Source organism: Cynoglossus semilaevis, chromosome 5 (genome assembly GCF_000523025.1).
Source record: "Cynoglossus semilaevis isolate Cse_v1.0 chromosome 5, Cse_v1.0, whole genome shotgun sequence".
NCBI classification, from domain to species: domain Eukaryota; kingdom Metazoa; phylum Chordata; class Actinopteri; order Pleuronectiformes; family Cynoglossidae; genus Cynoglossus; species Cynoglossus semilaevis.
In genome coordinates this window covers 16,636,412-16,649,698 of record NC_024311.1, presented here as the reverse complement: position 1 = coordinate 16,649,698, position 13,287 = coordinate 16,636,412, and the positions used below count along the sequence as shown (strand labels likewise).

Genomic DNA, 13,287 nt, shown 5'->3' with positions numbered 1-13,287 from the left:
GTCAGGCTCTGCTATAGACTCACAAATATGTACTGATTACAGACTCTCTAAATGTCCTTATATTATTGTCCAGCTGGAGGCACCAGAGAGCGACCCTGGTCTGCCATCCTGTCCCCCGAGGATCATTCTTCACTCATGATCCCGTCTTCGAGGAGAGCCACCAGTATAATGCCCTTCCATGGAAACAACTTGTCCAAAAGTCTGTCCATAAGCAACATCGCTGGGTGAGAAGCAGCAGAAGCAGATTTTCAACCTTATCAGTTTGTCTTCTTGATAATTTTTTTGGTCACTAAATTGTGTTTTGGTAATTAAAGATATAATTAATTTAGAACTCTAGCCATCAGGGATGTAACGATGCATCGTGAATTGATTAAAAATCAATTTAAATGCGTAAAATTGGTTGAAATCAAAAATGAATTCCAGATCAACGTGGTCATACCATGAGACTACACACCCCCGTACAGTAGGTGGCGGTGCACCCAAAAATGTGGGTTTCCGACTTGCTCTTAAACCTACGTAGCTAAGTGGCATTTGGGTGTTCAAACGGGTGTTTCTGTAAAGAAAGGAACTCTTTCCAGTTAATTTTTTAAATATATTCTTTTGTTATGTATTGAGGTAATTTGTTCATATTCATAAAATCATAAAATTTTTTAGTCCGGTGTTTGATGAGATGCCCATCCGAGGCCTGCGTTATCTCTCCCAGTCCACGGACTCCCTCAACAGAACCAACCAGGTCACAGAGTCAATGGAATCTCTCACTGATGAAGGTAGAAAGAAAAAAAATCAATATTTCAGATTTGACATTAACCTTTAAAATAATATATGTGACATTATATGCGAGTGCAAATTGTGTTGTGCCGTCAAGGTACGGAAATGATGGACGGGCCGCTGATGGGTGAGTTTGAGGGCGAAGTCAAGGATCTGGAAGCTGATTCGTGGAGTCTGTGTGTGGAGCAGCAGTACCTGCAGATCCTGGACAGGGAGGTGGTGAAGAGACAAGACGTCATCTACGGTACGTCCGATCATCACACCGACCTCAGGGATTTTCTTAAAATCAACAATTTCTTTTTTTGTTTTGCACCATGTTTTGCACCACTAGCATCATGCACTTATCACCGTCTGAGAGCTGTTGCTTTTTCCAACAAAAAAATACGTTGATGTCATTTTGGAGTAAAGTTGGAGTTTAATAAACGTCTCACTCCCGATGTGTCTTCCAGAGCTGATGCAAACAGAGATGCATCACATCCGGACGTTGCGCATCATGTCGGAGGTCTACAGCAAAGGCCTTCAGAAGGAGCTGCAGCTGGAACTTCAGACGTTGGAGAAGCTGTTCCCTGCTCTGGACGAGCTCCTTGAGATCCACACACAGCACCTCCAGCGCCTCCTGGAGAGGAAGAAAGAGTGCCAGCCGGAGGGGGCTGGTCCGGAGGCCGCCGTTATTATCAACAGGATCGGAGACGTACTCATCAGCCAGGTGAGTGTAGGACACGGGTCAGAGGAGAATCTTTTAGTTTCTGTCTTTTGTTTGTATTTTTGTGCTTGGATTTCTCGTCTTACAGGGACATGATCGTATTGTGTTTTTTAAGGTGTTTTTGAAACACCTTTGTCTGTGATGGTGTTCATTTTAAATTGTGTTTGTCAAACTCTGCTCTAGTTTTCAGGGACAAATGGGGAAAAGATGAGGAGGATTTACGGAAGATTCTGCAGCCGCCACAACGAAGCCGTCAACTTTTACAAAGACCTCATGACTAAAGACAAGCGTTTCAAAGCGTTCATAAAAGTACGTTTTTTTTATTTAACACTTGTTTTTGTTACTGTACATACGTGTCTTTGCTTCATTCACCCGTCTCATGTCCTGCTTTCGTTAATCTTTTAACTCATTGACGCTTAAAAATACAGACTGCTGTGTTTTAAACATCAGTTATTACGAGCGATACGCTGAGCTAACTTTTCCTGTTTAAACATCAGTTATTACGAGCGATACACTGAGCTAACTTTTCTTGTTTTTGTGTGTGTTTTTGTTTTTGTTTTGTTTTTTTACAGAAAAAGATGAGCAGCAGCATCGTGCGGAGGTTAGGTATCCCAGAATGCATTTTGCTGGTGACGCAGAGGATAACAAAGTACCCCGTGTTGGTGCAGAGAATGTTACAGCACACAACAGGTTAGCACAGAGGATGTTGGGTAAAGTTTCTTTTGTCAGAGAGATGAAGAAAATTGTAGTAACTCCACCACACTGACGTTATAGAGCCTGACACTCAGAGTGTATACAGTAAAGTGAAAATGAAAGAATGTTAAGACAGGTGTGAATAGGCTCTAAATATAAAGGTTCATTTTGCAGCCAAACACCAGAGGAAGTCAGCCAAGGAGACGGTCTCTCGTGCATCTTAAGGACAGATCGTGCTGTAAAGAGTGTCCACACGTGTCCTGACGTGACCTCCGCTAATGCTCTTTGTGATAAATTGTGTCGGCACATTAAGAAGAGAATTTAAAGCAATCAGATACGTACTCGGCTGATGTCCGAACGGGTCGTCGTCGAGGTCAGAAGATGGTGTAATAACTGAAATTATTCTCTTCTCTCATCAACGGTTTTGACATCTACCTCCCTGAATATAATGTCGTTCAATACATTCACCCTGTGATGAACAGCGGAGCAAAAAAAAAAAATCCTAAAGCTGCAGAAACATTTGGTCGTGAGCATTCATCAGTGTTCATTGTTCAGCTTTGTTGAATGGACCTTTTTCAGAATGACAGAAAGTATTTTTTAAAGACTTGTGGGAAGAAGATATCTTTCAGATAATATTGTAATTAGTAGAATTGAATAAACAGTTCTGTCGGTGACAGTGGAGATACCGCTGCATACAAATGAGTTGGAACGCCGCGTGAGACGGATGAAGAGGGAAGTGAATGTTTCTCAGACACAGTAATCCGGCTTAAGAGGAACGTCTGCTTCCCTCCTCAAGAGGCAGCAATGATGGAGGGCAAACAAACGTTGCTAATGTGGTGACCTCGAGTGCATCTGAGAGATGACTCAATCTCAGTCCCACCGCGCCACGTGTTTTTTTTTTTTGTTTTTTTTAGAGTTTTATTGTCGTCTGTGAGAAGGTAACTACTCAAACGCACAATAAATGTCTGAACAAAAGCATAAAAACAAAGCTTTCGGTTCTGGTTGCGTACAAGTCAAAATGAGTGTCAATTGTGAACCTTCTGTTCTGCATAAACTGAGTGCCACTTCCCCAATCTGCTTCTATTCTGATTTTACCTCCACTTCCTCCTCCTTTAAATCATGTTAAAAAAATCCTTTTTTTAAAAGCAAAGACTGATACATCTTAGTTTCTGGTTCGGTACCAAAGTGAGACTTAAGTTCCTTCCACTCTGCTTCCTCACCTGATGACAGAGAGTGAAGAAGACTACGACGACCTGACGGAGGCCATCAGGCTGGTGAAGGAGGTTATAGCGGCGGTGGATTCCAAGGTGAACGAGCACGAGAAGCGACAGCGGCTGAAAGACTTCCACAGCCGAATGGACAGCAAGTCCATCATGATGATGAAGAACGGTCAGATTTTTGCCAGGGAGGATCTGCTGAGGAGGAGGCTGATCCACGACGGAACGCTTCAGCTGAAGAACACCCAGGGCAGATTGAAGGGTGAGTCGGAACGCTTGTGATTTCACCCCGAGACTGACGCGGTTATTTTTTAGTTAGGTTGAAGTTAACGTGAATTGTGTAATTGGCGCGACAGTAAAGAGTCGATGGCAGACGCTAACTCTGAAGTAGGAAATAGTCTTTAAATGACATTCTCACTCCCAGATGGCACTCTTGACATTTACTGTGGATGTGAACAGACTTTTCACCACAGTGGGTCAATGTGATGAGTAACTCAGTCCCAAAAAAGATGCTTTTTGATTACACACTTGACAGCTTTATTTTTTTTTTACACACACTCCATGTTGCTGTCCTAACGAATGGTGCAAGATATTTTATAGACCACAATGCATCACTGATCACTATTCAGTCACATAATCACACTATTAAAGTGAAGGGACACAGCTTTAGGACAGATTAATTTGAATCCCCTTTTTTTTTTTTTTCAAATATTTATTACGGTGTTAAATTAAAACTGATTTGTTTTATTTTTTCTGTTCATTGGTTGGACTCAATCAAAAAGCAACAACCATCCTAGTCTGTCCTAGTCTTGGTAACGACTGACATTTTTTAAATGTATTTATTTTTTTAATTAGCCGTATGGTTGACATCCAATAGATAAACTTGTTTGGTTTATATGTTCTTATATATCTTGGTATAGTTTATAAGAATAAACTATAAACTTAATTATAAACTATAAACTTAATTAATATAATATTAATATAATTTAGAAAGATTAAAAATATGCAATTTATTCGTGAGTTAAATATGAAAATTACTGGGATTATCCTAATAATAACCTGCAGTTAAATATCATAACTGATTAACATCCTCTGAAACTAAACAGATATATGGACCATATATATTCTGTACGGTGTCACTGAGGTTCTTCTCTTCTGTCCAGATGTCCATGCTCTGCTCCTTTCGGATATCTTTGTCTTCCTTCAAGAGAAAGACCAGAAATATGTCTTTGCCATGTTGGTAAGAACCCCCCCCATCACCTACCACTCTCTGTCTCTCACTCCGTCACTCTCTGTCTTTTCACCTCCTCGTGACACTCAGCACACTCTCTCTCCTCCTTGACCTCCTTGTCTCATTTTCTCTTTCCTGCCACGTGAGCGCTGCCAGAGATTTTGTCGTAACATTTTCCTACCCCGCTGATGTTGATGTTCAAAAATTAGGTTCCTCTCTTAGCGTTCCTGCCGTTGCCCTAAATCTACATCCAGCATTTAAGATGCAGCACAATAAAGCTGATCTGGCCGTCCAACTGTGACGAATCATTTGTTCCACTCTCTCTCTCTCTCTCCCTCCCTCTCTTTCCTCTCGCTCTCCTGTAATTATTGAACAAACACATCACGGCGCCTGTTGCAGCTTGTTGTCATAACTTGAACCCTTTTATTTTTTAGAATTTATTTTTTTAGAATTAATTATAAGATGGATTCTTTGGTCCTTTTTTCCTCAAAGGTGTACAGTAGTCCATCAAGTATCACTGAGTTCAGGATTGTATATCACTGAGATTTATTCAACTTGGATTTTAAAAAATCCTGCTGAGATTTCTTTCTTCAAACCACTGACGGGAAAAACACAGGGTTGTGGTTTTCATTTTCAGAGTCTCACTGCTCAAAAATTAAACAGTGGTTTGGGATCAGGCTGCACTTGAGGATGTTGCGATTACTGATATCCTGTAGGTCAGCTGAAGGCTGCAGACCAAGCACAATCTGCTCTTGTATTCATTTTATCCTTTTTTTTTTTATTGAACTCTTGTTTCTTTCTGTCCATCCAACATTTTTATTCTACCTTTTTTCCTCTCCTGCCTCTCTCCTGTCGTATTTGCCCCCCCCCCCTTCCTCACTCAACCCCCTGCCTCTACAATGCCTGTCCTGCTCATGCCCTTTTCACTCTGCCACTCCTCCCTCACCCTCCCACTGTCATCTTCCCTCTTCCTTGTCCATCTCCTCCCTGGTCTCCATTAACCCCTCCCCCGTCTCCGTAGGATCAGCGTTCCACCGTCATCTCCCTCCAGAAGTTGATCATCAGGGAGGTCGCCAACGAAGAGCGCGGCCTCTTCCTCATCACGGCGGGCATCGAGAAGCCGGAGATGATCGAGGTCCTGGCCAGCTCCAAGGACGAGCGCAACACCTGGATGCAGCTCATCCAGAACGCCATGCAGTCCATGTGAGTAGTTGGTAGTGATTTAGAGGTTTTTTTTTTGTTTTTTGTTTTGATTTACACATGTTATATTTGAAGGTGTTTGTATTTTTACTTTATTATAGTAAACTCTTGTTTGACCTCCTGAACTCCACCAACGGTACACTCATGTTGTAGCCCAGGAATTAGCCAGAGCCAAAGTCTCCAGATAGTAATATCCCATAATCTGCGGCAGAGCTCTGTGCTGTCAGGGGGATTAGCACTGCTCTACCTGGGGATGGGATGTACTCTGAGACAGTCTAATGCTGCGTTGGCTCCAAGGGCATCCCACTGTAAGCAGCAGATTATTCCACTACAGCCGGCGGGATAGAAAGAGATGTAGGACTGTATTGTAGTACTCAGTTTGGTTCCTCCTGTCTTGTAACGGTGCTGTTGGCTGAACATCTAGAAGAAAAAAAAACTTTTCAAATTATGTTAATGCAAGAATCAATATAGAAAAACAAACAATTTAAATTTGCATTAGAGAAAGATATCATCATGTTTTGACAGACAATTTTGGTTTAGTCTTTGTCTTTGTTTGGTGACTGTACTGACTTTGTCCAGAATTAGACAATTGAACAGTTAAAATTGTAGCAAAGTTGTGGCTAACGAAATATCAAGATTATTTTACTCGACTAAATAAAAAATCGATTTATCGACCAAAAGACAACTACTTTTTCATTTCAGCTTTTGTTACATTCTTATAGGATTCTGAACAATATTATTATCATGAGTATATAATAATAATAATAATAATTGTATACTGTATCCAAGTCCAGAAGTCTAAAAGGAAGCACATGTAAATGGAGTTGACTCAAATAGTTAACTTTTTTTAGATGTCCCTAATTCTAGCCAATGAACATGGCTCTGATTGGTTCTCTGATGAACGATGTCATCATTTAGCCCCTCAGACTCATCATCAGTTTTTGTCAAAATTAACATGATGATATGATTTTCTTACGTATGTTTGTAGATTTTTTTGAAGCCTTCAACTGTGGCACAAATTATATTTTTAGTCTCGTTTTGTTGAATAGAGAGAAGGATGAGGATGAAGGGATTCCCAGTGAAACTGAAGATGACAAGAGACAACTGGAATCTAAAGCCAAGGAGATGAGAGGTGACATGAAAACTTCAAACTGGGATCAATTTGCTTTTAGAATCACGTGTTTATCTCGACCTCATCCTTTTATTTCTCTGTCGGTCGGTCAGATCTGCTAAGGCAAGGGCCCTGCCTGTCAGGGGAGCCCTTCTTCAGATCAGCCTGTAGCCTGGAGCCAGCCAAGGGGGCCTCCATCATGAAGAACGCCCTGCAGGAAGGTAAGACAAAGGCAGGGAGTGTTTGTCACAGCGTGTGTGTGTGTGTGTGTGCTGGAGATACATTGGGACATTGAGCAGTGTTTGCAGCAAGACAAAATAAACAAAAAAAAAAAAGGAATTCTGTCTCAACCCAGGTTTTCCCTGTTTTAAGCACAAGGAAAACTCCTGGAAGACAAATGTTACAAACTGTGAAATAAATTTGAAAATTCCTGCCTTAAAATTCCATTAAGACTCTGGGATTTTTTGCATTTCACACCTACATAATTTATCTCGTCAGTGAACTAGGTGAAAAATGTAATCTTACTATTGAAACAGTTTTAAGAAAAAAGAAAAAAAATTCTATCCTGCGAGGTAAACCAATGTGTTTGCAGCTCCGTTTCCTGTTGTCAAACTGATTTCTCTGAGATAATTGGCAGAAAAATAATTTATAGACTGCTGGATCTGAGCAGCTGGTAAAAAAAAGAGCAGAAGTTTGAGATGCTGCTGGTGTTTGGGGATGATTTAAAAGGAGTATATAGCAAACATTAGGCGAGCCAAAGTGTGTTTGAGGATTTTATTACCGCTCTGTTCGGTGATTCCGCAGCCCTGTTCATCAAATGTGTATGAGAGAAAGGCGGCGTGAGCTGAGAGGTAAACGCAGAGAAATGGATTCTGTGGTGACAAAGAGAGAATGAATTGAGGAGAAGAAGAAGGCTGCATCCCCTGCATATGAAATCAGCCATAAGTGGCTCTGAAAAGTGAAGTTATTCACAACATCTTGACACACCAGTTGTATTTTCAGCCCGAGTGCATCAGAAAGTAAACTCAAAACATTTTATCTTGTCCCGTCATAAAAACCAATTTCACGTCTTTTCAGAGAAGCTCGACTTCTTCGTTATGTGAAAAAGTGATGAAGGCAAAAATAAGATTTTTATTCAGAAGATTGAGTTTTGGGTTATTTTTTTTTTCTCCTCGTCGTAGAATGTTTGCAGATGATTTAGTGTCAGAATTAATTTGCAGAGTGAGTTTGTGATCACAAAATATTTTCTTTTGCATAGGTCGGGAACCTGAAGCTGAGTTGTTCCAGTGTAAACACAACATAGAAAATACTGTGTTGTTGCTTTTACACTGAAAGAGTCATGAACTTGTCACTGCGAAGTGATCCTTTCAGGTTCTAGGTTTATTAGACGGCCACTTAAACAAGAACTGTCTGCATTTGTTCCCAATGCAGGAAAGATTTATGGAGGAGTTGTGTAAAACTTTTCAGTGGATTTAGTTACAGTAATTCAGAATGTATTTTTCTCCGGCTGCCTGTAGGCCTCGGGCAGTAATTATTTGATATGTGAAATTGCCGAGGTAATGCCGTTTCTTCTCCTGGTTATTGTGTTTTACCCGGCGTTTTCATCCATCAACACTTTTTGCCTATATTTTGTTCACTCGGAGGGTCAGAGTCCTGCACACTCCATCTCCCTGCAAACACAAATGTGTTTCCAAATTCAATATTATCTTGTAAAGTGCAGATTTTTAAACTTTCACTGAAAGAGCTCTGTGGTTCAAACAGATTGTCAATTGTTGCTTAGCAACTGGAGCCTGTTCCAGGTCGAGTGTCTGGTGGGTTTCATGAGCACAGGGCTGAACTGTAACACAGTTAGCCAGGATAATTCACTTACTGACCTGCACGTCGATGTCCCGGTTATTGTGTGTGTTTCTCTGTGTGTGTCTGCATGTTTGTGTGTGACAGTGGAGAAGTTGCAGGCCCTGGTAAATGGCAGTCTGGGTGGAGCGATGGCCAGTGCCCAGGAAGGAGGAGGCGGTGTTGGAGGAGGAGGTGGTGGCGGCGGCGGCGTGGGGCCGGTGTGTTTGCCTCGTCGGGCTGAGACGTTCGGAGGTTTTGACAGTCACCAGATGCACGGCAGTAAGAGTAAGTCTGCCGCGTCCACAGCTGCTGGACGCCTGTGGATGTGTGTATTTGTGGAGGAACTGCATGTAACAGTCCGACCCCCTCACCCTTCCTCACCCGCTGCTCCACAAAGCTGCTGCAGTTCAGTAACTGGACTGTAAATGTGCCCCGCGCTCAACACTGCTGGAAGCTCCGCCAGTAATTTATTTCAGTTTTCCCCTCTTGAACTAATCTTTAGAAATTGCTTCCCACAGCAACCTCTCTCCAGCGCAGTTAGATAAAACCTTTTTTAGAAGAGCCTTGGATGTTAGAACTAAAGTTTTTCAAAGAGAGAAGCAGCCCGGGGCGATACCTCTACACTGGTGACACTCTCCAAAATACTGCTGAGCGAGTGGCTCTGGTCTGCACTTGTCCATCAGTCGAACCGCTTTGTGTAAGCCTCTCTGTGACTCCACCAACAAGAGTCAAAGGAAAAATACACTACAGACAGTGTGAAGCCTCCTTTTAGCTCCCTCTATGTGTTTAAATCGGTACAGCTTCAAACGCCACCGCCCACATGTGCTCCCGTGTGCCTCAGGTTGTTAGAAGAAGAAGAAGAAGAAGAAGAATCACCTTTACTGCCGTCGTACTTATACAGACACTCCTCTTACCACTAACACATCCACTAGGGGCAGTACAGAGTTCATTCATATTTCCTTTGGTTATTAATGCTAATGCACTGCATCCGTAGTTTATGTTCATTTTAACAAACGGCATTAAAACAAATTACGCACCTTAACAAGCTGTCGTTTGAAGCAGAGATATATATTTATACGACATCTTTGATCGCTTTCTGTCGTCATTGTTTTTTTGGGAACTTTTTGCCCTTCATTATGGCTCCCAAGCGTAAAGTAAGATTGGTGATAATTAATTAAGATGATGTTACCAATTGAATTATTCATTTGGATCATTATTGCATTAAATAAAGATTTTTTTCAGCAGGGCTGAGAATAACCTACAGTTTTGTCCACAGGACACGGACCATAATGTTTCTCTAAAAAAACAATGTTTTTTCAATGAATAACTGAACAGAGCAGACTGTACGATAACCACGACGAAAGTTTTTCTTTTTTGGACATAAAATCCCAAATAAAAACGACGTTAACGGCTTCAGCTGCTTAATGGTGGAAACATGGGTTTGATCACATCCTGTGGGCTCAGTTCAGACAAACGCTGGCCGACTTTCTCCACGTGCAGCCCGGCTTATCTGCCAGCCTGATGTGATTTCTGCTCTTCAAATGATGTAGAATATCAAGACATTTTCCATAAATGGGTTCATTTTCTTTTAAATTACTTTTCAGCTCCAAAGAGAAACTCTGCCTGAATACGAAAGAGTCACGTCGTATCAGAAGTCTGAATGATACGAGTTGTCAGCCTCTGTTATATCTCTGGTGCACACCATGTGCACCGTGACACTTCACATTAGAAATTAATTTGACATTTCAATGGAGTTTTCTAGATTGATTTTTTTTTCTTTTTTTTATCCTATTGCATGCTTTTGACCTGCAGATCCCGCTCCTCATCAATAATTCATAAAGCCTCTTGTTAAATCTTCCAATTGTGAAAAAGAAGAAGAAGAAGAACAGATGTATTTCACATCAAATAAACTAGTTCTATTCACCCTCAGCTCATTTCAATCGACCAGACTCAACGATCAGTTTGTTTTGTTGGTCGTACGTCTGCGTTCGCTCCTCACCGATTATCATTTTATATCAAAGATTGTACGGAGTAAAACGAGCTGCCGTTTAATCACATGTGCTTTCTCTGACTTCTGTGTACCGCAGTACATGTTTACTTCTTTCCTGAATATGGTTTCATGATGTGAAATAATGTTTTTTTTTTATATTACATTTGTGTTTGTCTCAGTGTGAGTCCTGTGTCTTCTAACTCCTGCTGTCTGCTTTTTTATTTCAGGTGGCGACAGAGACGAGGGCGAGGATACGACGGGAGATCTGCGAAGGACGGAGTCTGATGGTGTTTTAAAGAAGGTCAGCGTTCAGACACAGACGTTCTCCTGAATCATATCGGCTGTGTCCGAACCCCAAACGGCAGCTTTTTAATTCCAGTTTGGAATCAGGATTATTTTCTAATCGACAGTTTAAAGCTGAGTTTTTGAAACATACATATAAACTTAATTCACACTGCTGGATATAAACCCAGAGAATGAAGGCGTTTGAATGGATCAGATCAGATGTCTGCCCACGTGTGCGGTCATAATCACGTTACTGTTCATCCTGTATGTAATATAAGTATGCGTGCACACATACGTTGACTTTAAGTCCGTGTGTGTGTTTATGTGTGTGTGTTTGTGTGCTTTATCAGTGCTGTGTTTGTGTTCATGCACAGGGAGGAAATGCGAACCTGCTCCAGCTGCTGAAGAGGAACAGCGAGGTAACATGGACTTCTCTTCTGTTCTCATAATGGGTTGTTTACATGGAAACTGTCAGACCTGTGTGTCAGTGTCATCATTAGCAGCATCACTAATTGTATTTGCCAAAACAGACATAATAGCAGTGGATGAGTCTATTATTACCTAAGGAAGTTCAGCGTGGATGTTTTTTTTTTTTTTACTCAAGCAACAATAGAAGTGACTTTTTTAAGTTTAAAGATAAACGGTGTAAAACTGTGTTATTATTCTTCTGTTGCAGCATCAGTCAGTATCTTTTTCTGTCTCGGTGTCGGGGAAGTTTCTGTCCACAACAGTGAAAACTGTAACATCTGGTGTTTTGGTAAACGCTGTCAGCAGTGGCCTCGTCCTGTCTGTGTTTTGGTGGAGAAAAGGTCACTCGCTGCGTTGGCTGAACTTGGTTTAATGATGGATTAGTCTGGCATTGGTGAATTCACATTAGTCCCAGTCCACAGTTATCACGTCTCACACAGAAGAGTCAGTGTTGGACACTAACCCTGTTGCCACAGTGGCGCGTTTTTAACAAGTTAAATCAAATTAGGTGACAGAGCCGGTGAGAACGGATGTTTAGTTCTCTCTCAGCTGAACATGTTTCCTTTTTTTTCTGTTTGACAACAGAAACTGAAATGTTCCTGTTTCCTCCTCCTACAGCAGGTCCTGCACAGTGTCACCAACCTGCACGTCCTGCTCAGCACCCTGCAGGTCAGACTCTTCCACCTGTTTTAGGACCATGCATTTATTACGTGAAAGTAAACCCGTCACCTCACGGTGTCCGACCTAACGGCGTGTTCCTGTCAACTGCAGGCGGTGGTGGTGCAGCAGGACAGTTTCATCGAGGAGCAGCGTCAGGCTCTGTGCGAGCGCTCCTCCTCCTCCAGCACGCCGCCGTCGCGGCAGTCCTCGCGGCCGAGCTCCCTGATCGAACAGGAGAAGCAGCGGAGCCTCGAGAAGCAGCGGCAGGAGTTGGCGTCACTTCAGAGGCAACAGGCAGCTCACGCTGAGGAGAAGAGGAGGCGGGAGAAGGAGTGGGAGCTCAGAGAACAGCAGATGACGGAGAGGGAGGCGCTGGTGCACATCCAGGTGACTGCGCCGCTCTTCAAAACTTCTCTTTAATCACGGTGTTTGGTTCTTTGAAGTAGAGTTGTAGAAAATACTGGACAGTAATTCCATTTCCTGTCAGTCAGTCGACCAATCACAGTACGGAGGCCAGCGCTGTCAAACAATTAGATTTTTTATATAACTAATAACAGGGAATGATTAATCATTTAATGTTGTGATTCATCTAAATGATGGAATTATTGATATGTGAAAGTGGACTTTGACCAGGTCAGAGTAAAACTGCGTCAGTGGGCGGTGGTTTTTCTCATGACCCTCATCCTATATTTTTTTGCACTCAGGTCAGAGTAAAACTGCGTCAGTGGGTGGAAGAGGAAACCACAGTTCCCTGTTTTTAACTATTCACTGACTCCATGCTGACGGTCGGCTGGCGTTATTATGCCATTAAAGAGAGAAACTGTTTGGTTTTTTTTAAATGCAACACTGATTCGTAGTAAAAATATCTGTGGCCTAGATCTGGCACACGTGACACTTTGATTTGGCCCACATTCTGCCTGGAATGATTGCACCAGGGCAGTCTTCCTCTCCTTGCCAGTACTTGGCCACAGCTTGGCCAAAATGTTGCCATGTGTCAGCCAAAAGTAGTCCAAATATGCAGAGCGGGCCAGTGTGGGGTCATGTTGGGTGACAGTTTGATTACAAACTGCCAAGAGCAGCATGTTTCTGCCCATCGAAGTTCACATTTGGGCCGCGTTTGATTTT

At 42.1% G+C, this 13,287-nt stretch overlaps 1 protein-coding gene across 1 annotated transcript in view; it reads left to right on the top strand.

Moving 5' to 3' along the window:
• The window catches only part of akap13 (A-kinase anchoring protein 13), a 32,840-nt gene that overhangs the window by 9,502 nt on the left and 10,051 nt on the right, over nt 1-13,287 (top strand). Inside the window, exons 8-23 of the mRNA XM_025055533.1 lie at nt 74-224; nt 655-767; nt 866-1,012; nt 1,218-1,474; nt 1,655-1,780; nt 2,044-2,161; nt 3,395-3,643; nt 4,545-4,621; nt 5,634-5,815; nt 6,862-7,031; nt 7,067-7,144; nt 8,865-9,044; nt 10,977-11,050; nt 11,409-11,453; nt 12,121-12,171; nt 12,274-12,549. Coding sequence (XP_024911301.1) covers nt 74-224; nt 655-767; nt 866-1,012; nt 1,218-1,474; nt 1,655-1,780; nt 2,044-2,161; nt 3,395-3,643; nt 4,545-4,621; nt 5,634-5,815; nt 6,862-7,031; nt 7,067-7,144; nt 8,865-9,044; nt 10,977-11,050; nt 11,409-11,453; nt 12,121-12,171; nt 12,274-12,549 — 2,294 coding nt within the window. The remainder of the gene's footprint in view (nt 1-73; nt 225-654; nt 768-865; nt 1,013-1,217; nt 1,475-1,654; nt 1,781-2,043; nt 2,162-3,394; nt 3,644-4,544; nt 4,622-5,633; nt 5,816-6,861; nt 7,032-7,066; nt 7,145-8,864; nt 9,045-10,976; nt 11,051-11,408; nt 11,454-12,120; nt 12,172-12,273; nt 12,550-13,287) is intronic.